Source organism: Neopsephotus bourkii, unplaced genomic scaffold (genome assembly GCF_033783945.1).
Source record: "Neopsephotus bourkii isolate Nb327-2 ecotype Australia unplaced genomic scaffold, CSIRO-AGI_Nbou_v1 NB_1707, whole genome shotgun sequence".
Taxonomy (NCBI): Eukaryota; Metazoa; Chordata; class Aves; order Psittaciformes; family Psittacidae; genus Neopsephotus; species Neopsephotus bourkii.
This window is the reverse complement of record NW_026902181.1, coordinates 648144-675089: the sequence shown is the minus strand read 5'-3', so window position 1 is coordinate 675089 and position 26946 is coordinate 648144. Positions and strand designations below refer to the sequence as shown.

The 26946-nt window shown below is 38.0% G+C and overlaps 1 protein-coding gene across 15 annotated transcripts in view; it reads left to right on the top strand.

The window, feature by feature from the left end:
• Window positions 1-26946, top strand: part of NUMB (NUMB endocytic adaptor protein) — a 96367-nt gene that overhangs the window by 49952 nt on the left and 19469 nt on the right. For 14 of the 15 annotated variants that reach the window (XM_061376364.1, XM_061376377.1, XM_061376363.1 and 11 more), the window contains exons 2-3: window positions 10092-10235; window positions 22713-22787. In XM_061376364.1, the coding sequence (XP_061232348.1) occupies window positions 10110-10235; window positions 22713-22787 (201 nt within the window). In that variant the 5' untranslated portion in view covers window positions 10092-10109. Of the gene's footprint in view, window positions 1-5480; window positions 5506-10091; window positions 10236-22712; window positions 22788-26946 lie in introns of those variants that run through there. The other variant, XM_061376365.1, reaches the window with a different exon arrangement.

The following is a 26946-nucleotide window of genomic DNA, read 5'->3' as shown; positions in this document are numbered from 1 at the left end:
GGTGGGGTTTCTTAAATCCTTTCCTAGGTTTAGTTTATAAAACATCCCAGGAATTGTGTAAGTTAATTCTGTATAATGAGAGAAATACTCTTTTATTTTGAAACCTGGGTGGCTAGAGGATTCCATTGTTTCTCTGCTATGTCTACAATGTAAGAATTGGACATAATTCCCTGTTCACTTTCTGACACTTGTGGTACTATAATTTTTGTAGGCCTTCCCAACAGCGAATTGCTCTTCTGAGCTGAAGACCTTTGATGTATCTACTCTGTCCTTGAACAGAAGCAGTTGATGTGGTCCTAATTATCCTTATTACTTTCCTGCACCTTTTCATTTCATTTTGGAAAGGGTATATTAACTACAAGAACTATGTACTATTGAAGCTGAGTGCAGTCTTGTCTTACACTGGTTTTGCTCTGATCCTTTCAGAATAGTTCTTACTACTGTTTGTTTATTCAACAGTTACATTTTTAGAGGACTACGCATGTGAATTATGAGCTTTCCTAGACAGTGGTAATAGCTGAATTCATATTCATCTTTGTTTATAGTTTGGGTCTTTCTCTTACCCTTCTTCCATCTGTTTTTCTCTGCTGTTTTTAATACAGAATAATTTCTTCTTGTGAAATACTCTTATTAAAATCAGTTTAGTTTTGTCTACTCCAGAATATTTTGCATTAACTGTAAACAGTTACTTAACTATTTGCTTTTGAGAACACATACAAATAAAATAAAAACCCCTGTTCCCAGCAAAAAGTTTTGTGTAACTCCCCATTCTGTGTCTGAGCATTCTGTTATTCTTGTGGATTTACCTCATGTGATTTACCTAGTTTCTCTATATCTGAATTCTCCTTGCTGACAGACTTGGCAGCACTACTGTCCATTCCTGCTCATGACTTATCATAAAGCTGATACTAATTTATAGTTTGTTGTTCCAAATGCTTCCAGAATGTGGGCTATGTGGAACTGAACTTTTAAGTCTGTTGTATGCCTGTGCAGAGCGCAGTTGCTGAAGCACTTGTTTAAAATGCTGTGCCTTACACTTGTGTTAAGCATGACCATTGTATATGTAGCACTGTGTAAAGCTTCTGTATGAATACATTTTAAAATCTTGCTAAAATGGGTCCTCCAAGTAATCTGGTTAAGAGTGCATGTTGGTTCCTGAAACGGGTGTTTGGGATCTGTAGCTTGTTTGTCAGCTGCTTCTGCTCTCACTTAAAATCTAGAAACAAAAATATAGCGTGTGTTCGTATGTTTCTAGTCACAGTAACTAATGATCAGCTCAGTGGCACAAAGATAGGATTTACTGATATATATTTGACTTTTGCTACTCCTAAGCAGCAGATGATTGCTGTACTGGATACAATTCCTTATCTATTAAAACACTGATTATTTGTATTTGTGACTGATTTGCCAATAAAATATGCTTATTTTGCTTGTAAAATTTATTTTCATTTTGAAAATATATTTATTTTTGTGAGATTTGACACACTTCAAGCTTTGGTTCTTTGATTTGGGGGATTAAAGGAAATCTTTTCCCACTGTTTCATCCCTTTTTGTACTTTTGTCAATATCTAATTGCTCTTCTAAAATCAGCATGTATTTGTAAAGATACCTTTTAAACTTGAGGTGTTCAAGTTTGAAAACTATTTAGTTGTCCGAGACTTTGCTGCCCTAAATGTAAATGATTCACTTCTAACTGGTGTGACTTGGTTAGTTAAAATTCTTCCCATGCGTGCAGATGAGCTGCAAAGCAGAAATGCTTGAACTGTTTTCCACAAGACTCAGCTAGTGTTTCTTTAGAGAACTTTTTGCTTATTTTCAATTCTTATGTGTGGTGTAATTCAACTCAATTTTTATTACATAGTGTTCAGGAGACCTGCTTTTTCATTAGTGACTGACAGTCATTGCAGGGTATTTTTAGAGTGAGCCTTTAAAACAGGGGGATTACTGACTTATATCTCTGCACTTAAAGCTTTTAGCATATTGTATAGGACCCTGGTCAGATTTTGCAAAGCTGTGGAGTTTGACGAATTGGGACATTTGCTTTAGAATGGTTATTGATGGAGAAAGTGAGTCTTGCTTGTTTTTATTTGTTGAACTTCACAGGTTTGGGAGAGGCAAGCGATTTCTTTTATGACTGCTGGAAAGAGCATTTAGTATTTTTGGGACTAACTTCTGCCTTGCAATGATCAAACTTGTATTTTGCTGCCAGTTTAAGTCTGAATGTGGTTGTTGTATTGGTACTTCAGTTACATACTGTTGCGGAATACTGAATACTGTATTTAACTGCTGCAGTCTGGGGATATTTATGTTTGAAGAGTCTGGTGTATTGTACAGCATTCTAAGCTTTAGGACAGGGCTTCTGGTAGCTGATCTTAGCCACTCAGTTGTTAATGGTGTATTGGAGTACAGTTCATGATTTCATTTCCTCGTATTTTGCAAGCTATCTGCAAGTTTTGCGTAACTGTGGTTTTTATCCAGCAAGATGTTGGTGCTGTAACATCTTTATTTTTTTTTCCTTCTTCCACCCTCATCCATGGTGCAAGCAGAATTGTCAAGTGCTCTGGAAACAGCTGTGGAATGCTCATGTGATACTTCAGCTTAGGTATGAGACAGCAAGAAATCTGATGGATTTGAGAGAATGGCTAGTACCTCACAGTGCATTGCAATTGTGAAGAAATTCAACCTACTGTTACAGTTCTGACCTCTTTAGTCTTACGTAAGGAGCTTAAAGTTGCTGTTTCTGCTGTATTTTCTAATTATGATCTAAATATTAGATCTTTCAGTGCTGGAAGGTGAGTTTTTTACTGCTGATATGCATGTTTCAGTAGTCTTCATTTGTATCCAACATTTCATTTTTCTGCAGCAGGGATATCCCCTTAATTTGAACTCATTAAATAACAGCAGCAACAGCAACAAAATGTATTTACTGGCTCAACAAATGAACTCGTGCTTCACCTTTATGCATATTTTGATATCTTAGTTTGCTTACTTGTAGTATTGTGTTATTAGGTCTTAATTGGGTAATGAAAGGGTAAATGGGTTGGAAAGCCATGTGGTGAATAATGTGGTTAGTCATACTGTATTGCGTAAACAGGACAGTTAGCGAGCATGCTCATATGGTTACATGCCTTTGTTTGCTTCGGTGTGACAGTGCTGGATTTAATTAGATTTTATGGGATCTAAACTTACAAAAAGGCTCAAAGTTCAGCATTCAGAATCTGACACATGGGGTGAACTTTTCTTCCTTAGAAGATAAGGGTACTCTGTGTTCTTGTGCTGGTGAATAATTGCAGAGAGGCTGTTGCAGGGCAATTGCAGCAAGTTTTGGCTAACCTTTACAGTAGACTTGGAAAGATAGGGCATTACATGGTTTTGTACTGTGTAAGTGGGAGAGGAGGGGAGACTGTTTGTTTAGTAGCCATGCTTAATAAGGATTTTTCTGAGAAGTAAAACTCCACTCTGGCAGCTTCATTATAGGCAGGGACAGACTATTTACCTTGGCAGCAATCAGCTTGCTTTCCTAGCTGCTTCTTTCTTAAGAAATGAGAAGTTTTTTACCTTGTCATCTTGAGTTTAGAGATTCCAACTGTGCGTTAGAAAGCAAAATAGACCTAAATGTTTTGAACCACGTCTATATTTACTCTTGTAGTGCTGATAAACCTGCCAAATCAAATCACGTCCGAAGAAAATCGCTTGAAACAAACATATTTCCTAACTGATGTCCTTGTGTCCTGGTTATAGCCAAGATTTACAATAATGCTGAAGTGTCAGCAGAGAACTGAGTTTTATGGGAAAAAAGCAGTGTGAAATACTCTTCTGAAATATGGATGTGGGGGTGGTTTACATTTCTTTGTGCAGACCCTTGTGGATTTCATAGTAAAATTCAAGTCTGGATAATGCTAAAAAGATACCTGCTAGACATGATTGTTTGTACACATGTGATGAGGTTGTACTTGCACAAGATCATCAAGCCACGGAGTTTTTCGAGGATACTGTTGAGTTTTCTGAGGATAGAGATCTTAACAACCATGCCGAGGAATGTTTCTGGAGTGTTTTCCTCTCAAGTAGGTTAGGCAAGCATTTCCTCCCCCCCCCCCCCCCCCCGATATTAAGATAATTTGCATGTCCTCCTAGGTCTGAAGTATCAGGTAACTTTGGCAGGAAAAACACATCCTTATTCAGAAAGCTTTGATGTCAAGCAAGGCTTGGTATTTCTAAGCAAAAAAAACATACTGGAGATGGATGAACTTGTTGCTCTGGGTTTCAGGCTCTGCTTGGCTTGGTCGGTTTTTTTATTAGGAATATTAGCTACATTTCATTGGGGAAGAGCACATAGGAGCTGACAGTTGTGCAGCTGCTCTTACTGGTGCATGGCCAGCAGGCAAAAGAGAGATGAATAAGACTTTTTTTTTTTTTTTATAGTCTCATTATAATATGTTAATTGAATTAGCTTTATGTGGAGGTGTGTAGATCTTAGAATGATCCCTGTAACAGATTGTTGTTAAACCTGGATTCCCCTGCTGTTTGAAATGCATACTTCTAGGGATTTGGTCTGCTCCTGGCTGCTCAGGCTTGCAGGAGGACTTGTGTTACAGAGCAGTGAGATGGCACTGGGGAAGAGGGTGTTCCCTCCCATGCCCTGCTACTCTGTGTTTGTTGCAGGCTCCAGAGTACTTTGCCCTCATTTGACCCATGATGGCAAATAGTGAACAAGGCTCAGTTCTGAGAGAAAACAATGTAATCCCAAACCCTCTGAATAGTTTTAAAAAACTAGCTGAACTGGAGACTCAAAATCAATTTTTGTCCTTTTCCATTGCAAACAAGAGAGCCCACATAATTGAATGCAGATTAAATAATTTTTGGAAAGGCTAGAGTTCATAAGAAATGTAAAAATGGGTTTATAGTTTGTGCTGCTTTTCTGCCCTCAGTGTTAAAACTGTACGTGGTTGTTTAGTGTGAGACTTGTACCTCTAGCCTGAAATCTAACCATTTAAATTGGTGAGTGCAGTTCAGGTACCATTACTGTCCTTGTGCCCTGAAGATGCTGTAGTTTGCATCACCTTGTAGCAACAACTTCTGTGCAAGAAACATTTATGCAAAATGTAAACTGACTGCTTATTTCAAGATATGGGTACATGCGTAAGCTCTGCAAGGCAAGCTATGTTCCAGATGTGCATTGTCAGCAGCTCCCACCTGATCTGACTTCAGTTAATGTGAAAGCTTACCCATGTCTCACTAAAGGGAAAATTACTGGCTTGTGCTCATTGAAGGGTAAAAGTGAACACATTCATACAGCAGAGCAGCTAACAAGACATGAATTAACATGCTAGTTTATCTTACAGCAATTTGTTCTGCAGCCATAACCTGGTGGTGCATAAGGCAATGAAACTAAGAGTGCTTCAGCATGCACTTTTATCCATGACAGTGTTGTTTATTGCGGCAGGTACACCCGCCCTGAAAAAAAGCCTGGTAAAACTCCCAGTGGTGTGATCAGCAGGCACAAAGGTGAGGAATTTGGGTCCTGAACTAATACGGAGTCTGCATGATCATATCTGATACCAGATCAGATTTGACTAGGGTATACATGGAACCCTGCAGGGCAGGCATTTTAAATCAGTTCTTCTCGGAGCAGCAGGCCTGCAGTTGGGGACTTCCCCTTGAATTTCGAGGCTGACCAAGGGAACTCCTTGAAGTTGAGAGCCTTCCCTTTATTAGGCAGATGCTTGTGCATTTTGGATCATAGGCCATAGACATTAAGAATCAACAGTGTAGTGATTAATCCATATAGCATCCTCAATCAGTAGTTGATGCTGCTGGAGCTTTAATTGAGATTGAACAATAAATTTCATTTAGCCTCAATTTATTGGTTCTGTGACATTTCTGTGTCTGTGCTGCCCCGAGTTGTCAGTGAACTGGTAGGAGGTAAAATGATAACTTTTCACAGGGTCAGAAGAAGAATTATGCCAAAGGTCTCCTTAAATTGGCATTGGAACTGTGTTTTCAAAATAAATCCATTTGCATAAGAAGAAATAGCAACATAAATTTATGAACTTATTATGTGAATAACTTTTGTCTTTTCTCAATGCCTTTGTAGATGCTTGTATGATGCTTTAGGAAGTGGTATAATGTGTAATGTAATCTCTTGGATGGCAAAAGTGGAAGTTCTGTTGTGTGTGCATAGTAGGGTTTTGGGGTTGTTTGGTGTGTGTTTTTGTTGGGTTTTTTGTCCCCTCCTCAATAGGCATGAGCATTCAGATATTGAGCTGTCTGCAGTTGAGCTACTTGGTAGAGAGAACCTTGATATGTAACAGAACCCAAGGTGGCTCTGTGTCCTCTTTTTTGCAGAAGATCTCAGTGCTGTCAGCTTTTGTCTCTGATGTAACGCTGTGTTTTGTGACTTAGTTTCTGAGTTTCCTATCTTGTTTTTTCACACAGGTTTATCTTCAAATAATTTTTTTGTTTTCTCCATTGTTCTCTCTTAGACCCAAACTGGATTTGGGATTGTAAAAGTGAAAAGGAAAGAGTGTCTTTGATGATTAGGTTTGTTTCTTCTTGGGGGGTGAGGTTGAAATGTTTTTAATTACTAATCAGGTATTAAATATGGAATGATAACTTTCAGCCTATATAAGCCCAAAGCAGTGTATAAAACTTTTTACAGTTTCGATGATGCTGTCAGTTTAGTAGAAAATACCCTAATATGTTGTTGCCGTCTAGGTTGGTGCTCCATGTTGTGTCAGCAGGCATGCTACACTTCTATGGAAACGTGAAGAGCACTGCAGAGATTTCAGGTAGAAAAAAGCTCTGTTTTTCTCTAGAGCTCCTGAGCAGGGATCTTGAGCTCTAGACAAAATTAGTAGAAATTTCAGCATTAATTTGAGCAGTGCATGTGCTTCTCTCCTAAATCCTCAGATATGCAGCCTGTTTGAATTGTTTTACTTCACACTTTCCCATCAGATGGCAATTCTAGTTATATTAGCCTGGCATGGATGTTACGAGCAAATTATGTGTTTATAGTGCAAACTATTCTGCAACATACTCAAAACAGTCTGACATCTCGGGAGAACCCAAGTGTGGCAGTTGGAGAAAGCTCAGTGGCTGCCTGGCCAGAAAATCATTTTACTATTTGTCAGCATTTCTATTAAATGAAATAAGCTGTTTTTAAACAGCTTGTTGCCCACATGACCTCAAAATTAGAACATGTAGGAAAATGGGTTTGGTTTTCAGTGAAAAGGAAATACTTTTGGGCAAAATACCACTTCAGCTCTTAATAGGAACTGTAGTTGAGGAACTTGCATTCTCATTGTTCTCTGCGGATGGAGATTCCTGGTCAGAATAAACCTTCAATAAGGTGCCAGTCTCATGGGGAAAAAGTTTCCTGGGAGAAGACCAAAGAAATGCTCACATAAGCAAACATTGTAAGGCAATTAGACGATGATTTCACGAGTGGTGTAGTGACTGAGTGCCATTCTCAGTTCCTTGTTTTGTTACTGAAGCTTTTGAGATACAGAGTTACCTTGAAAACTTTTCCACAGGTTGTGTTTACACATCTGTAGGTTTGAAATTTTTACAAAGTACTTTTTAATTGTTCATACTCAGAATACCAGCAGATGGACCTGCTGTGAGGGTGGTGAGGCGCTGAAACAGGCTGCCCAAGAAAGCTGTGAATGCTCCATCCCTGACAGTGTTCAAGGCCAAATTGGATGGGCCTTGGAGCAACCTGGTCTAGTGGAAGTTGGCCCTGCCTGTGGCAGGGTGTTGGAACTGGATAAGCTTTAAGATCATTTCCAGCCCAAAACATTCTATGATTCTGTGAGCCTTACTGCATCTGTTTGTGTCGGTGTAAGAGTCTGCTGCCCTTTTTGGCAGAACATGTGTATCTGTGTATCTCTGAGTGTTTGTGCCTGTTTCTCAATCACCAGAGTGCAAGGTCAGGCAGCTGAGCTTTAAGCTATGTGCTGACCAGACTCCTGAGCTTTGCACCAAAGCAGCTGGACCAGTGCTGTGGCACTACCTGTCTTCAGCAGGGAGAAAAATGGTGTTTCTCCTCATGAACTGAGGTGCCATGTGGTGATTTGCTGCAGTACATGTCACCTGCCCAAGGTGATGAATGCCCCCTTTGAAATTCTGGTTCCTTTAGACTTGAGTTTGCACGGACTCCTCTGTCTGCAATTTGTAAAGCAAAAATACATAACTAATACTGCTTTAATACCTCTATAAGCCTTAATGGAGAATAAAAAGTCTGGCACCTCCTCTTAAGACTTCCAGAATTGACTTCGCACATTTAGAGATTTGTAAAAGGTTTTTTAGCTTGTAAAATAAAGAAACTGTGTTTGTAGAGTTTAACTCCAGCTGGTAACTAAGCCCCCCAGAGCTGCTTGCTCATTTCCCACCAGTGGGCTGCGGAAGAGAATCCGAAGAGTAAAAACAAGAAACCTTGTGGGTCGAGATGATAAAAACAGTTTAATCAGCAAAGCAGAAGCCACACATACAAGCAAAAAAAGGAATTCCTTCACTGCTTCCCATTGCAGGCAGGTGTTCAGCCGTCTCCAGGAAATCAGGGCTCCATCTCATGTAATGGTTACTTGGGAAGACAAGTGACATTACTCTGAATGTCCCCCTTTTACATTCTTTATATGCTGAGCATGACACCATATGGTGTGGGATATCCCTTGGGTCAGTTGGTTTCAGCTTTCCTGGCTGTATCACCTCAGAGCCTCTTGTGCATCCCCAGCCTTGTTGTTTGTGGGGTGGTGTGAGAAGCTGAAAAGTCCTTGACTTAGTCCAAGCATTCCTCAGCAAAAAATAAAACATCAGTGTATTATCAATATTATTCTCATCCTAAACCCAAAACACAGCACTGTACCAGCTGCTAGGAAGAAAATTAACTGTTATCCTCTTGAAAACCAGGACAGGAGCTGCTTCAGCTTGTTTAGTGGTAAGAAGTGTGCATGTTATTCTGCACACATGTTCTCATCTCTAAATCCTACCAAGGAAATTCAAGAAAATATTTTTTTACTAGTTATGTCAGGCCTTTTGCAGCTACAGAGGAATGTAGCTAACATTGCTGTATAACTAGGTAATTGTGATTGAGAATCCCCAAGCAACTTCCTATCCCTGTTCTTACACTGTTTGTTAAGGCTTGTGGCTATTCTAGGTACATGCCCTCTGCCAGGGACAGTTGTTTAGCCTTTGCCATGCATCTCGACCCTTATTGCTTTCAAATGCTCATCAAGTAGATTTGAGTTCAGATGTTTGCTGTAAAAGTGGAGTTTGGTCTGGTGTTTTGCTAATGTAGAAATACTTCAGGAATTATCCCTTATGCGGAAAGATTGCTCTGCTGTGATCATTGTATGTACAGCAATGTATACACTGGCTTGTATATACAGAAACTGATACATAAGAGAATAGCCTATAAAAAGCATCTAACTGGGCTTTGGAAATGTAATTACAGAACTGTCTTCCCCATTTGAAGAGGTCAGATTATGTAATTGTTTAGAGATTTACCTGGGACATGGAAGTCAATTCAGTGCATTTCTCATTAAAATATAAGGACTTTTACCAGTAGGCTAAGCAAGGGCTGGACTGTGCCCCTCAGTAAAAACAGGAATCTATCACTCATACAGCCTAAGCACATAATCTTAGGAGCAGTTTTTAGGGCTATGAATCCTTGCCTCGCATGGGTGCCTTGGAAGCTTGGGCTACTGGTGTTCTGCTTGGTTGCTCTAGGTAGGTGTTTAAATTTGGGGAGGCAGGATTTCATGTGCATCACTTTTCAGAGCTTCTGTCAGCTATTTTAGGTAGCCTTATGCTCAGAGTAATAGTTATTCCTGGATCTGATGCTTCATTTGCTTTGGGAAAGTATTAAACAAGTAATGTGGATTTGTGTTTTCAAGGATAGATATTCATGTTGAAGTGAATATCTGTCTTTCTCTTAATCCATGTGCAAAATATTTTCCTTTCACAGGTACCTCTGTTCGTATTTGCAGAAGCTCAGATTTTTCACAGGAACATTTGTCATGACAGCGCTTGACCCAGAGTGGCTAAATGCATGTTTTGGTGCCTATTGGCAGTATTTTTTGTTTTTCTTCTAGGACTTGAAAATCTGAGAAATGAACAAATTACGGCAGAGCTTTAGGAGAAAGAAAGACGTCTATGTCCCAGAGGCCAGTAGGCCTCATCAGTGGCAGACTGATGAAGAAGGTGTTCGTACTGGCAAGTGTAGCTTTCCTGTTAAGGTAAGAGTTTCTGCCTTTCTTTTGGATATCCATGAGGTACTCTAGCCATGAATTATTATTGGGGGGGGGTTGTTTGGCAAGCATCAAGCCAGCAACATGCTTCATTACACGCTGACCTATTTTACAGTCATCTCTCATTGCAGAGGATGTGGCTTTTCTTTTTAAAAGCCAGATGACTCATGTAACAAATGCCTTGGAAAATCACTGTCTGAGATATCCTACATTATTATCCAGTTCAAATAAATTGTGTACCTAGGCAGAGGAGTAATGTAATATTAGGCTTAATTTTCATGGAAGAGGAGAAATGATAGACCTCCTGGATTGCATGGAGAGGTATTTGGTTCTCAGAAGTGGAGTTATGGTTACAGTTCGACTTGTAAGGTAAAGTGGTGGGTTGTGCTTGGAAAGGAATCCTCCTTTTTGATAACAGAAAACTTTTTTACCCAAGTCACAGCTGGGTTTCCTTCCAATGCTTGAGGTTATAAGCACTTGTTAAATTTTGAGACTGTTTTCTGTGCTATGATTGTGGGCGTGTGACTATTAATGTATGTGAAACTGAAATGACTTGAATTCTGAAAACTCATTCTGGATTATCAGAGTATTATAAATAGGTGTTTTCTTTTTTTTTTCTTTTTTTTTTCTCCTTCCTCTTTATTTAATATTTTAGAACAATATTTAACAATAATACTTAAGAAATACAATAAAAAATAAATACTAAATTTAAGGTGTTTTGTTGCTTATAGTCCCCTTATAATCAGAAGCTTTCTTCCTTAAGGCACACTAATATTAACTCTACAATAGACTGTAAACATATGACACTAATGGAAAGCTAGTGGATTAAATATCTGTGCACAAGGAAATCAGTCCTTAGCCTGCCACCTAAGGACCTTTTAATAGTTTTTATCTGTATTATACTTAAAGTAATTTTGTCTGATAATTAAACAGGTGATGTTGGTAGGTGGAGCTCTTGAAACTGACTGTTACATAGCTTTGTAAAGCTGTGGGTATGTGCAGATGTACAACATATGTGAGATAACTTTCACACTAGGTTCATGCTCAACTTCACCCTGCCGTAACTGCTTATGTGTGCTTTACATATACTAAAGTGTATCTAACATTTCTCATTTGTTATGGTTACTTGCTTATTTGTCTTGCATTAGTTTTCTGCTAGAAGGAAGGAACTGTAATCCAGTACTAAACAGAAATGGTGTTTTGCCAGAGCCTTGAAAGTGAGTACTGCTCTGTGGAAGCTCAAACTTAGATTAAGGTTTAATACTGTCTAGGAGCAAACTAAGTTGTTAGCTTAAGGGCTGGTGGTTTGTTGTTTTTTGGTGGTTTTTTTGTTTAGTTTGTTTGGTTTTTTTAATAAGTTGGTCATTAGACAGATTGAAGAATAAAATGCTCAGTTTTGAGACATTCAGTTTCAGTCAAAGTTTTTCAGTCCTTTACTGAACACAAAGGGTGTGAACCACTTCTTTCTATTCAAAGACTTTTCTTTAACTCTGTCAGGACTTAAACTTACATACTTACTGTATTTAAATGAAGTGTTCATTCTGGGCACATGTACCCAAAGTCAAAAAAGGTTTTGGGCTATTCCGTGCTGAGGAGGCATAGAAACAGATGAATCTTTGCATCCTGTCATCATAATGGGACTTACCCTTATTTGCTGGCTTTATATTGGAATTTGCTGAATTAATTTAATTTGGAAAAAATAATCTGAAGTAAACACATCTTGACATACGTTTTTTGAGTTGGTCAGAGTGGTAGACTATTACTGTTTAAAGAACTTGCAGTTGGGTGAGAACTTAAAATCAGAACAATTTGACATTAAGAGCAGTAGTGGAAATTTTTACTAGGCTTGGGATGCAAAGTGGGTGTTAACTGGTGTTTAATAGATACAGACAGGAAGTATGCCATTGTGAGTGAACCAGATAAACCAGATGTAGAGTCATTGGTTTAGTGGGTGGTACTATATTTTGCTTGCGAAAAGAATAGAACTTTGTGCTATTGAAGGAGAGTATCCTGTCACACTGTTCTTGGGTGTTTGGAAGTTTATACATACCAGGAAAAGTATGCTGTCTCCTCTGTCCTTAAATATCTGATGGGAGGACTTTTATTCCTGGTGCTCCTCAATGGAGCAGAATGATCTGAGATATCTGGGGGAAAGTGGTTAATAAGAATGCACTCAAATCTGATACATGGTGAAAATATCCTCATTTTCTTAAAGTACGTAAATGGAAATTACAGTGGTCCGTTCCATGTAGTATAGCTGCTTAACCACAGTTTAATGTGTTTCTGGGAGGGTTGGGCTGCCCTTATGCTTTTGCAAGTCTGCTTTGCCCACCGTCTAAAAATCATTAGCTGTAGTTTTTTGGAGGCCAGAACATAGCTGAGTGTCAAGACTGAAGTCTGACTTTTGCAGGGATGAGGAATATTTTACCTGTATAGCTGGTGAAGACCTGAGATTTGTTAACAAATGTCTCTACAGCTGTCTTTAATGTTTTCTCTATGAAAGTAAAATATATTAAATTAATATAGCAGCAGCCATGTTGAGAGCTTTGTTTCTTCTAATGCTTGCTGTTTTGTTTAAGTTAAGACTAATCTTTTTTTCTTTTCTTTTTTTTTTTTTGCAAGAGCAGGCTAGTGCAGATGCAGAGTAAGGAATGTTTGTTCTCAGTTTCTCTTGTAAAACAGAATTATCGTGAAAGTTTGATGGGAGAAGGGAGTTTCACTCTTAAAGTAGTGTTAAGTTAGTTTGGTTTTTAACTTCTTGCCTTGGGCATTTATATTTTTCCCAGAGTTGGAGTGTTTGTAGAGTGCTAGCACAGATTTATTCTTTTTAGATATTGAAGGACATGTGGAAGCACTTTGAAAGTTGTGCTGCAAATAGGATTTCATTCTGCCTTCAGGCTTCATTCTGGTAGTGTTGGATAGCGACTGCAGTAGCTGCTCTTTCATTGTGCTTTGAGGATGCTGTACTACAAACAGATTTAATGTTTCTGAAAGGTTTTCTACATTGGCATGGTTCTTGAAGCTCTTCCTGTGCTGCATCCACAGCTGATCCTTATTGTTAATTAAAGTCTGTAAGTGTCCTGTTGGGTTTTGAGCAAATCTGATGCCTCTATGAATTGCCTTTATTCCTGTAGAGAAGATGCTCTGCAGAAAGTATTGGCAAAATTCCTATTACATTGTTGCTTTAAAATTTAGGGAAGTGGATTTGATGCACATTTGTTTCTCTCCAGTGCTGTGCTCATAAATTTGGAGGTGACAATAGTCCTGGCTGCATATTGTTACTTTTGGGCAATAGTACTCTTTTTTTGTTGTTGCTTTGTTTAGGTCTTGTGTATTTTCCACTAGTTGGAGTGGCTGTGCTGTATATAACCGACTACTGATCCTATTTTCTCAGTCATCATAGTGTGTGTAGGATGTATTTACAGATACACTGTGCTGGAAATCTAACCACACTTAAGATGTTAATCTGACACATTTGAAATAAGGCCTTGAAATGGCTCTGGCTTGCCTACAGTGCTCTTCTGCATAAACTGCTTTAAATCCACTAAAGTTACATTGAAAGAAGAACCAGGATGCTGGAGCATGTGACTGAATGTTCTTTTTTTGCACTCTACTGCATTAGCAGAGAGCCAAGTGCCTGTCTGTCAGCAAAGGTATGAAAAGGATGTTAAACTTGTGTTTAGACAAGTGTCACTTGAAGGCTTTTGCTGTTCCATTGGGAACAAAGTGGTATTGCTTTCTTAACTTTTATGGCATGGAGGCATCGCAGCTTTTATAAATGCACTCAGAGTTGCCCTATTGTTAAATGTGACACTGTTACAGCTGCTGGAAAATCTGTGCAGAAGTGTATTTTCAGGTGTGAATTCTCTTCCACTTTCTTAACAAACTAAACTGCTGTGTTTCAGTAGTGAGTCTTCCCTCTGAGAGGAAAACTGCAAAAAAAAAGTAATGTACAAGGGACTTAGATGGAGACATTGTGTTTAAAACTATTCAGGAGGTTATACTAACAGATACTACAGTACTTATCAGTGCTGTAATTTATTTCTACATAGTCTTTATACATCACAATTGCAAAAAATGGATTTCATCGACATACACATTTTCAAACTTGTTTTCTTGCTCCAGACGCTACCTCACTGAGAACGTGCGGCTGTTCTGTGTTTTAATGACTAAAATATTTGACACTAGGGCTTCTTTTGTCTGAAATGCTTTTTCAAATGTCCCCCTGGGTAAGTAGATTTTATTCATACAAATGCACTTTAGAGTAACTGGCCTGTGAAATTTGTATCAGAAAAATTAGGTCATTTCCCACTACTTAACTAAACAAACCAAACGTTTGCAAGTTGTAACCAACCAGTTGTGATAAACAGAATATTAACAGCTGATTGCTGCCTGTAGTTCTAGAAGATGCCACAGTTGTATAGATCTTGAATCAATTTAATTAGTTTTTCTCTGTCACTTCCATGGTTTTGATGGTCGGTCTCTTTTGACACTAATGATCTAAGGCTACTGTTGCCCGTAGCCTGAAAGCTTACTTGCAATTTTTATTCCATTTATTCCAATTGGAAGACTAAGATACCAGTGAGAGAAGTCCGTGTGGAGAAGTAACAAACCACATTTATGTTTTTGAATCTGAAGTCAATGATTTGCTGCTAAGTGCCTGCTATCATGTCAGCTAGCCTATCCTCTGAATTTTGATTTCTGTGTTAGTGTTGGCCAGTAAAAATTGCATGGATACAGTTGTACATTCACACCTAAAAGAATTGACTTTTCAGAGTAAATACTCTTTAACCATTTCCTGCCCAGTCCTTGCTTTGGTGGGGATGTTTGGAGGACACTATTGCCCTGTATTAAAGCAGAGACAGAAGGAAAGAGAACAACTTGTGCTGAGCCCTGTAGAGTATCGTCACTGGGCCTTGCAAATGTCAGGTCTCATCTCTGGGGTCCCTGTGACCCATCAGTGTGTTATGTCATTAGGCTATTCATGGCACTGGTGAAACCACTATCAGCAGGAAATTGGCTATTCCTGTCACTTTGCTGTGTGCCCTGCCGCACTCATAGCTGGCCAGTTGTCCTCTTTAGTTTCAGAATTAACAATGAACTTTATTGCTTAATGTCAAATTTATAACTCTCATATTAAAAAGAAGTTCTTATTTTTAACCAGTTTATAAATACAGCTTGAATATCATTTTATTCCTCCAGATAAGAAAGACTGGTACACATCACAGGTAACTGTGGCTTTTATTTAGTGTTAAATGCACTTCTAACTTGAAATAATAGTAGCTGAGAAAGAATTTGCCAGCATGTTGATGCTGAAATGCCTTTAAGTCAGCCATGTGATATTTTTGACTCTGAAAGCTTGAGATGCTTGAATAGTCTTTGGAAACTATGTTAAGTATTTTTAAGAAGTTAATGTGACAAAGCTGCTGATTTCTGAAATGTTGCACAGCCTTACACCTTAAACACTACAAATCCCTACCTCTTAAGGCAGGAATTGATGTTAGCAATGCACAGTAACCACTCTTGTTGAATGCTAACCAGCAGCAAGCAAAGGTATTTTTAAAACCCTGCAGTATTTTACACCACACTAAAAAAGCTTGAAGTCAGCTAATAATAAAAGAATGATGATTATAACAGGAGGTGTGAGACTTGCCACCAATATATTCCTGTGCACAATTAAAAGTGATGTAGTGTGATTCCTAATCTTTAAACTTTTCACACTTGGGTCCAATCCTTTGTTTCGGTAGCCTTGCAAACAATAAGTTTTAAATGAAGCTTACTCAGTTTTCAAAGCTCCTATCTTTGGCCAATGTCAAATTTCTTAAATTGTATAGTAAACCTCAAGTTGTTTTAAAGATATGACTATTAATGTTTAAAGCCATAAAAATTATTTTGATGTCCTTGCAGAAATATTTATTTGGAATGTAATTTGGGTGTTGGAAATAAGAAAGTTCTCATTGGGTTATACTTTTTAATTTGGGTTGATTTGTGTTTTTTTTACATTAGGGATTTCCAGTGTCATAAACAGAAATGGTATTTTTTGCAGAACATGAAGAAGAATGCAATGTGTGCCTGTGCAGTGTGTTTTAAAACTTTGTGTTATCAACACTGATTTTCTTCTAATACTTTTAAAAAAAAAAAGAAAATTTTCAATTTATTTACTAATGCTGAATTCCTGGAAAAGTAGGAATGGCACATTGGAGTGAATGATGAAAACCTAAGTCTAACAGCATATACGTGTAAAGGGGCCAGAAGAAATGAAATGGTGGGTTTAAGCCTCATCAAGGGAAATTTAGGGTAGACAAACCTCCGTTTCTAACAGTGAGGCATTTAAGCTACAGAGTAGGTCTACCCTATTGATCTCCAGTTACAGCTATGTCACAATACTTCAAGGCTGACTTCTCTGATGTAGATGGGAAAGGAGACCCTGCCTTGAGGCAAGTGCCTCCCTGCCATGTTTTAGGGATTTGTGGGAAGATGGAGGATATAGAATCATAGAATAGTTAGGGTTCAAAAGGACCTTAAGATCATCAAGTTCCAACCCCCCTGCCATGGGCAGGAACATCTCGCACTAAATCGTATCACCCAAGGCCTTGTCCAACCTGGCCTTGATTTGTGTATCTGGGATTGAGCTTTTCTATTTCATACTCAAAAGTCCTAACTGGAAATGCTTGTTCACATTGATACATATAATACAAGAACCAGTGAGTGAAGAGCAGAGTGTGACTTTTAGCTGGGTGTGATGTGAACAAACATGGAGAACTACTGGTATCGATACTGCTTAGTTTCTAGAGTCAGATTCTTTTGACCTACACTATTCAGGGACATTTAGCAGTCATAGGCTTTTAACAGCTCCTGGTTTGGGGAATTTAACAGATTGATGAGACATTTTCTGGTGACTTAGGGAAGTGGAGGAAGTTGGACCCTAAGGACATGGGTAGCATCATAATTAACCTGTAACAAAATTAAGCTTAATTTGTTTGTTGATGCTTAATTATAGAGTTTGTCTGTGCTTCTACAGCTCTGTCTAAGCAAACGTCTGTTTCAAACTGATAAATTACAAAGCAGGAGCATGGGTGTGAGAGAGAAAAAGAATAAAGTAATTGAACATTGGAATGTAAATCTTTCAGAAGTCAGTGTAAAAGTAGCTCAGCTTTAAGACATATCCAAGCTTTCTGGACTTAAGCTTATGTCTAGTTTCAAGACAGCATTTCACTGAAAATGGAGCTCAGGCTTTAATTCTTGAGGAATATTTCGGAAGTAAATGTATATATGCAGATGCCAAGTAGTTGGTCTTACTGTTACAGATTACTGTTACAAAGAATACTAATAGTACTTACATAGAGGAGGAAAGAAGAATGTAGCTTGGCTTTAGGAGGAATACCAGGGAAAAGGTGGTGTGCTTCTGTCTATGGCAGCTAGTTCCCTAGAACGGGACACCTCGGCCAAGACTTAGTGAGCTCTTTTTCTGCATCTGTCTAGTTTCAGATGTAATCTGAAGAATTTAATCTATTTCTGCAAACAAAATGGCGTATGTGAACATTTGCTGATAGAGAGGAAACTTCAGTGATTTGTGTAGCAGTGTGTGTTTGGAAGAGAGACTGTAATAGCATATTACCAGGCTTGAACAAACAAAACTGGCTCCACCGAGTTGACCAGGTGGAAGGAATTCTGGTGAAGGATCTTTCTCCTTGCCAGCTATTATTGTTGAACTTTGAAATTTTGAAAACTGAGTTAGCTGAGTATTTGTGAAAGAAAACGAAGAACAAATGTTAGGGCAGTATTTCTTGTACTAAGACGTGGATAGTACGTCTGTTTTGTTTCTGACCTGATACATCACCACTTAATGTTCTCTTAGGAGCAATTTCGGTGGCATATATTTGGGGGAAGGCAGTTAGGACAGCTTCACCAGAACCACTTGATGTGATAATATAAGTTGTTCATTTTTAGATGAAGTTGGGAAAAGTTTAAAATGTTGGAAAAGACTAAATTTTCCCAAGCACTTCTCAAGTTCTAAGGGCATTTTGCTATGTGGCAGTTTAACTTGTTCCTGTGCTGAGCACTTTCTTGTTGACTTGAAAATGATACTGAACACCACCATCTGTGAATGAGAACATAAAGCCCAGAGGAGAAGAGCAGTAGAGTTTTTGATTACTTTCTCTACCATCACCTCTTTTTATTTTTTTCCTGGAAATGTTAATATAAGCAATACTTCTGTTTAAAAATGTTTATGTTTAGGGGCTGTTGGAGAACCCCTTAAGTATTTTATTTGGATTAGAGGTCTTATTTTATGTTACTTTGTATGTGGAACTCTGCCCACAAGGATTTTAGCTTTATGTAAAAAGCATTGATGGTTAATTTCTAGTATAACACTTAAATCTCTTATAGAACATCTTAAGGCTGAGAATTGCTGATGTCATGACTGTCATTCATTGGTTGCTATGGAAATTAAGTAGGAATGCATTCAATATTAATATTGCATTCCTACTATGTGCACTTTCATGATGGAAAAGTACTCGCTTTCTCCAGGAATGCTAGCTGCAGTGATCCTCGCAACAAGGACTGCTCTTTTCTGGGGTGCCCTCTTCCTTACTGTTCTGCAAACTCATCAGCCACCATTGTACAGCTTAAGCAGTTCACATAGATTTTGTGCACTCAGTAATTATGTGTCCCAGTCCTTGAGTGTGTTTGTGGTAATGTGCTATAGAATCATCACAGAATGGTTTGGGTTGGAAGGGACCTTAAAGATCATTAAGTGGAAGGTGTCCTTACCTCCACTACCGTGGTTGCTCAAAGCCCCATCCAGCCTGGCCTTGAATGGATGTGCATGAGATATTACTTATATAGGCCAAATTGCTGCCCAGGCATTTCACAGTGTATTTCTTCTCCTTTGGTTAGAAAGGGAAGTTACTTTCAGAGATCCTGACAGGTCTTATATAGAAGTGTTGTGATTCATTTATCTGCTTTTTAAAGTGGTTTCCATGCAGTCTCTTTCCTATGGTGGGACAACAGAGTTTGGTGATGGTTTACTTTTGTTAAGTCATGATTTCTGGTGTTTAACTTAGAGCCTGAAGGCTCTAAGGAGTAGACCATGTCTGAATCTAACTAGCAGCTGTATTTTCTTTCTCTATTAAATTTTGAAACGTTATTCTTAAAATAACGGTGAGGCACTGGAATAGGTTGCTCAGGGAGGTTGTGAATGCTTCATCCCTGGCAGTGTTCAAGGCCAGGTTGGACGAGGCCTTGGGTAATATGGTTTAGAGCGAGGTGTCCCTGCCCATGGCAGGGGGGTTGGAACTTGACGGTCTTAAGGTCCTTTCCAACCCTAACTATTCTATGATTCTATAAATGCTGATGCACTAGTAAGTTGATCTAATATTTCAAATTTAAGGTTAGGTTGTGATATAATTACAGCCTAACACTTGTGATTAAAATGTAATGGTACTAGAAAAGGTCTCAGTCTGTATCAGAGCTGTTTGCCAGGTTTCTTGAAGAAATATTTATGTCTTTGATTACTACCCATTAAAAATGAGATAACTGTTGTGGCACTGGTTAAATACAAGGAGCCATGTATACCTACTGTCAGCCTGATTGGGGGAGTGGGGGGGTGGGTGGGAACATGTTTAGAAATAAGCCTTAAGTCTCGAAATGGGACCTGCTGCTCGGCTAAAGCAAGGAACACAGCTAAAACAAGAGGCTTACAGTATTCTGATTATACAGTTGGAAGTTATTTTTGCAAGAAAGAAACTTAAAAATACATTGCTACCTATAAGGAATTAACACCCTAGAAAAAAAAAAGATTTTTGACGCTGCCTGTAAAATGCACAAGGCCACTGATCCTGATAGCAAAGAGCTTCTGGCTATTGCAAAAATAGTGCAATGGGAAGAACAAGTTTTTTTTATGAAGGGCTTGAAGTGTAAAGTGAAACTACAAACAAAGCACCTTTTGTCCTTTATATCATAAAGAAGTGTTGTGTGGCAGTGTAATTTCTTTTATAATTCAGAATTGATTGATGCTCAATGAGGTCTGTGGATTGTACCCCTTTGGGGTGCGTAGATGCACTTGATATGTGAAATAATGTCCCCATTCACTGGAGTGGAAGCACTATTGAAAACTGCAGCTGAACTTGCTGTCTCCAGCAGCAGTGGCATGACTGATTGCTGAAAGTTGGAGCATGGGACTTGAATAGAGGTTTGGCAACACAGGGGAAAATGGTTGTCTGTTTTGGAGTGTGACATGCGGCAATATTTACCCTGCTCTGCTTCTCCCTTTTCCAAGCAAGAGGCAGGTTGCCAAGTACAGGGACTGAATGGTTTGGATCTTCACTTGGAAACATTTTGCATGCACTGGGGTAAATGAGATGTGCAGATAGCTCTGGAAATCTGAAAGTTTCCTTATACTTGTATGTTACTTAATGGTCATGCAAACTAAATGGCTTATTCCATATATATGTCTGTCCTTCATAAAACTCAGCTTTGTTCCTGTCTATAACCTTCCCTTTATAAAAAGAAGTTGACAAACTTTCCTAAGTTACTAAACCCCCAAATTTCCCATGACAAATATGCACAACCACAGAATTTCTGCATCTCTGGTATTTCCAGAGGTGTCACTGCAGAACCAAAGATCCATCTGCTGTAGCTGTTGATATAAATATGTACTTTAGATGCATAGTAAATACATGTTTAGTTGTTACTATTTGTATATTTTTAGGATTAAAATTTTCTAGTTAGTGTATGTTCTGGAGAAATGAAGACCTTGGCAAATGTTCAGCAAGCTTAGCTGAGAGAGTACAGTTGCTGTTTTGGCAGCTCCAGCATTCAATTATAAGGTTTCAGCCTCACAGAGCTCATTTTGGAAAAGCTCTAAAGTGTCAGATCTCTTTTATTTACCTTCTAGTTTCTATGCCATTTATTTTTCAAGCTGTTCTCCAGCTGTGAGGAGTGTTTTAAATGAAATTCATGCAGAATTATTCCATCCAGATTTACTTTGTTTTAAAAATGCCACAAAGGGAGATTTAATGTTAAAGCCCTCTCTCACTTAAGATCTTTTAAATCTTTCAGCAGTTTAATGATATGTAGGGTGATATGTAGTCTCCTTTTTTTGGAGCTTCTTTCATTGCATGAAAAAAAATATATTATGAAATTTTTAATAAATCTTTAAAACAGTCCTAGTTTGTCCTTTTAGTTGAATCATTTGTTCTTCAGATAGAGTTTCAATATGGTCTTAGATCATGAAACCTTTATTGTCCATCTAGTTAAGTATGACATCCTATTGAATGAAACAAATACTGGGAGATTTCAAGGATAGCTTACAAGAAAATATTCTGTAATGGAGTGGAACTTCTCAGTAGATTACTTAACCTAGGTTTACCACTGAATTAAGTGACACCAGTATTGGTTACGATGTTTTAAAACCACTTCTTCACTGTAGCTAGTCTAGATTATGTAAGAATTGTTTGCAATTCAGCTTTTAATGCCATATAAATTGGGGTGAGACTGCTTTTTTGCAAAGATTCAGAAAGTTTAGTAGTTGTTATGGTTGTCTTCAAGAGTTAAGTACTTTGAATAAGAATATAGATGTTTTAGAGAGCGTTTCCTTCCCCTATCAAAAAGAACTATGGTTGGAAAAGGTAGGGAGAGATTGGACAACTTAGAGGGCTTTTTTTCCCTGCAGAATGTAAAATGAAACTATCTCTGGTACCCTGAGCACTACTACAGTGATTGCTTTCTCTGTAGGCTAATAGTATTCAGGGCTACTAATTTAAAAGCTTTGAAATGTGCAGATTCTGTTCACTGTTGTTTTGCTAGTTTATTTGAACTAATGCTTGCTATATAGAAGAATATACAGAAAAGTGATGTTTTAAAAAACTTTTTATCAGAATGATGAATGTTTCAGTGACCACGTTAAGAGCCTAGTGTTGTAATGAAGATAAACAATTTTGGTTTACAATTTTTAAAAAGAAGTGGGGAGGAGAAGGATGCTTTGTTTGCAACACTGGAATTTATTCTGTTTGGATGTGAACATTCAAATATATTTGGTTGTCCTGCTATGTAGTATAATTCATTTTTTTTTATACTAAATATACTATTATTTAAAATAATTTATTCACATTCATCTGTATATTAACTTGAGGTTTTCATGCTCTGCTAGTAAAAAAAAAGTGAGTAAAACTCATGCTGTGAATAAGCAGGAACATGCAGTTCTACATGTCAATTTATTTTTTTCCCCAAGTAAGGAAAGTGTGTCTTTCCCTCAAAATTTCTAGATGTATTATTCTTTTCTATTGATTCTGGTGCTTCATAAATACAAACAAGCAAACACAAGTCTCAAAAGAAGGCTAGCTAAGTACTGTTAATATCTGTCATCTCAGCTGTACTGAGACAAATTCAGAGATTGGATTTTTAAACCCAGGGAGTTTAAAGAGCTACTATTAAGCTTTTCTCCTCCTCCTCTCTTTCCTGCAGTACTTGGGACATGTCGAAGTGGATGAATCCAGAGGAATGCATATCTGTGAAGATGCTGTGAAGAGACTGAAATCTGTATGTATATTTGTTTCATGAAAAAGTTGGGTTTGGGGTTGTGAGTGTTATTGAAAAAGTCCATTTGGCAGCAGTGCCCCAGCTGAAGACTGAACTTTTGACCCACGTTACAACAGTTGGTCGGTTTGAGAGCACTGCTGCAGTTAGGGGGACGTGCTAATCTGATGATGAGAGGGAGAGAGTTACAACTGTTCTTTCTACTTGCAGAAACTATTTGCAAAACAAATGTGTAGAAATCCTCTGTGACCTTTCAGACTGAGTGGGTACCCACGTGGGACTTCAATCGTTTTTTAACAGTTCTTTCTCCCTCTCTCTCTTTTCCTCTCCCTCTCTCTCCCTCTGTTGCCTGCCACTTTAATAGTGACTTAATTCACCATCATTATACAAAATATTACTTGATTTAGGCTGCTTTTTTCTAATGCACTGCAACATTGTAGTCATGCATGCAATAATCTGGCTTGCATCTGCTCAAAGTGGCCTGAAGGCTGCCTAATTCTGATAATGTCATGAAGTGGGCTGCTCTTAGTTTGGCTTCTGTGAACGTTTGCTCCTGTACATGGCACTCGTTCAAAGCTCTTTGTATTTCTGTGGCTCATTTGAAGAGGTCTTGTCATCTCTTTCCTGCAGTACTAGTATCACCAAATCCTGCAGAAATAGCAAACTCCAGAAAGGCAGTGATTAGTATATCAAGGAAGTAAGGCTAGAACAGCATAGATGAGAGCACAAGAGAGGACATTAAAATTTGAAGTTTGAGTTGAGATAGAGATCTGCAATCCTTTGCATCACTTCTGATGTGTCTACGTTCTGTAGGATGTCTTTAGTGGAAGAAACTCTTGTATCCTTGCAGCTCAGCAAGATTACTCAAAAGTAAAAGTACGTCAAACACTTCTACTGCACCTTTGCTAGCTTTAAGATATCTGCCACTGGACATGACTTTTTCCTCACCAAATGTGAGAGCTCGAATGGCTTCCAATTAAACCTGTTCCTCCTTTCTTCCTAGCACACAACAAAGGATTATAGGTCATCTTTTTTGCCTTCTGTTGTGCTGTAAAGTTTCTGAATTGGTTTAGTGCTCTGATTAAAATCAAGTCTTTTCACTCGTTTCTCTCTCAGCTAACGTATAGCAGCCTATTAAAGCCGCATCCCATCTGTTCCTATTCAGTCCAGCAGTGGTTGGCAATTGATTTTTATTAAAAAGGGCCACACAAAATATAAATGAGTTTCTTTATTCTATGGATTTAGTTTATGTAGCTAAAAGTGCAAGTACTGACCACATAATGAATTGCATCCGTTTTTGTCCCATTCTGGTTTTTGTTCTATCAGAACACTTTCTATTGGCACACAATAACACTGCAGTATCTACTTTATGCGGGTTCTCTCATTCTCTTCCCTGGGGAGCTGTGCTGTGAAGTAGTTGTTTTCTAGTTTGTTGGTTTTTCTGGGTTTTTTTTTTTTTTGTTTGTTTAATAAACTTTAAGCCTACAGGACCGTTAAGTGTAGCTAAGCACATAAATAATAGGACATTAAAAGCAAAGCACCCAGTTTCTTCTGGAACCTGGATAATTCCAGGATTGTGATTCTTGATAACCTGAATTATTGATACAAATGTCAGACTTGGATATCTGACTTCTACAGTGCTTTTTCTGGAAGTAAATAATTTCATTTCCCTATTCTATGCCATGTCATTATTCCAAATTGTGGATTACATCGGTTTACCCATTGTCATAAATTCAGTGTTTTTCCTCAGCTAATTTTGATTTCTTCTGACGTTTGAAGGTTTTGATGTCTATATATTAATAGGACACAAGTGTGCATCTCTTGCTGTGTGCATTGCCTTCTTTGTCAGTGTTGGAAGTTCAGAAGCAGAGGTGAAATTCTCATCCCCAAGAGGAAGATGCAGGTTACTGAAACTACTTTGTGCAAGCTAGTTGCTAAACTCTGTCAGATCCAAGGTTCATTTGCAGCTGCTCACTGCAACTCAACCTCTGCCTACCACCCCCAGCATGTAGGTTTTAAACCGGGGGCATTCGTTTAGGACTCCAGCATTACTGAAAGGTCTTTTCTGTACAATATGCTCTTACTTAGCAAAAGCCAAATGACTAGCTGATGTTTCAACATGCAAGGAATTTGATAAGAAACCAACTAGTTCTTTTGGTAGTCTCTTGCATTCAGAGTATCTGGTTATTTGATGGGCTTCCTTGGTCTTGAAAGAATTACAGTTTTGAGCTGCAGAGCTCAAAATGGAATACTAGCTTAGGAAAATTGTACTTCACTTTTCATGTGGTTAAACTACATCAAAATGTAGTTTAATCTTATTGTAGTTTAATCTTTATTGTTTTCTCTGCAGGAAGCATGCAGGTTTTATAAATCTAGTCAATAAAAATAAGAATTGTTCAAGTACGTGTATCTTGTAGCTTCTGAAAATGAAGTTCTGTCTTAATTTAATAGGTACTTTTTTTTCCTCTTAATTCTTCCTCTCCAGCAGCTGGCAATTCATTTGGAGAACTTAAGTCTGTTCTTTTTTAGGGTTGACTAAAGAATTTTTAAAACATTTTACGGGATTTGTCAAGAAGAACATAGAACAGGGGTAATCTTGGCTTTAGGAATAGTCTAATTTCTTCTTTGCTTTTTGAAAGAAAAGATGCAAACAAATCTTTGTCTTTTTATTTGGGGAAATAACTTTTCAGGTTTTCTTTGTCACCTGCTCATTTAATGTGTGGTAATTGGTTTTGAGCATTGCATCTCACATAACTTGAAACCATATGATGGTGAGCATTTTATTCAGGCATTGTTTAATTGACAGCTGAGTAAAATAAGCCGCTTTTAGCCAGAGAATCCCTCATCTGTATTATATTGTTGTTTTATAGCACACCAACAATACTATACTGTGCAGTTTGCAATATTGTTTAGAATGAATGAAGACAAACCTGAGTTATGTCCGTGTCTTCTGTCCAATGAAATGCCACTGCAGTCTCATAGATCAGAAACCCATGTATTCAGCCATCAGTCTATTATTAGCATGGGTTTATATTACCAATGGAGCTTGCATTTTTCCTTAGTAGAGATGTATTGCTGACTGTGAATGTTTCATATCTGGTAGGATCCTTGTATTTTTATGCTAAGCTCTGATTTCTTCAGAACTATTTCACCGAATTTAAAATATTTAGCACAAACTGGAAAACAACTTTGTGAGGGCCCTGTATGTGTATTTGACTCAGGTATGGGAACGTTTTATAAAGGCAGATTATACTCTCTCATGTCATGTTTTGATTTTAAATCAGCTTTAGCTTGTAGTATTGGTTTCTAACTTGCCACTTTTTGTTTTAAATGATGCATTTGTTTTAATATATGTTCTTGTTTTAGCAGGTAAAGAGACAGTTTAATATTTTAAAACATGCATTAGTTATCTCTAAACTACATTAACTTAGTGTTGTTTAAAACCCATTTTGCATGATGCCTTTTCCATTAACCTTGTCTAGTTTATTAAAAAAAAAAATCTTGTTTAACAAGCATTTTGCTGAAAGCAAAATTAACCCTCACCTAAAAATGAGGTAGCTTCTGGTGAATCTCTTAGCTTTTGCTGTCTTTAAAGGCTGTTATTTAGTCTAATGCAATACTCATTGCTCAACTTGGCAGCAGCATCCAACCCCTGCTCATTATGTACACAAAACTGTGATTAATCCATTAGTTTTTCCTCCTAGTTTTCAGAATATCCTGTTCAAATACATAATCATTCCTGCCTCTAAAAACTAAGCTTTAAGCTAACTGAAGAAATGTTCTTTATAAAGTATCTGAGTTGCCATAAATATATTACAGATGGTTGGTAAGAAGTTCCATGGGTGGACATCAGGCAGAGAGGTACACAGCAACAGAAATCAGGAAATGCGAAGTCGAGATTGACACTCCCTTCTTAACTTTGTGTTTCCTGGCTTTTGGTGGCTTGCGTCAGAACCATAGCTTTGTTTTAAATATAACCTTGTTTAGCAATCAGTTCTTGAGACACTGCCTCAGGATACTTGTAACAATATTTTTAGTGTAGTATCGTTACCAGCAATCAACAGGTTGGAATTGCGCAATGTTAATTTGGGGTCAGGGGCTGTCACAAAGACAGTCTCATCTGCAATTCTCCACCTCCTCGCTATTAGTACTATGCCATAGC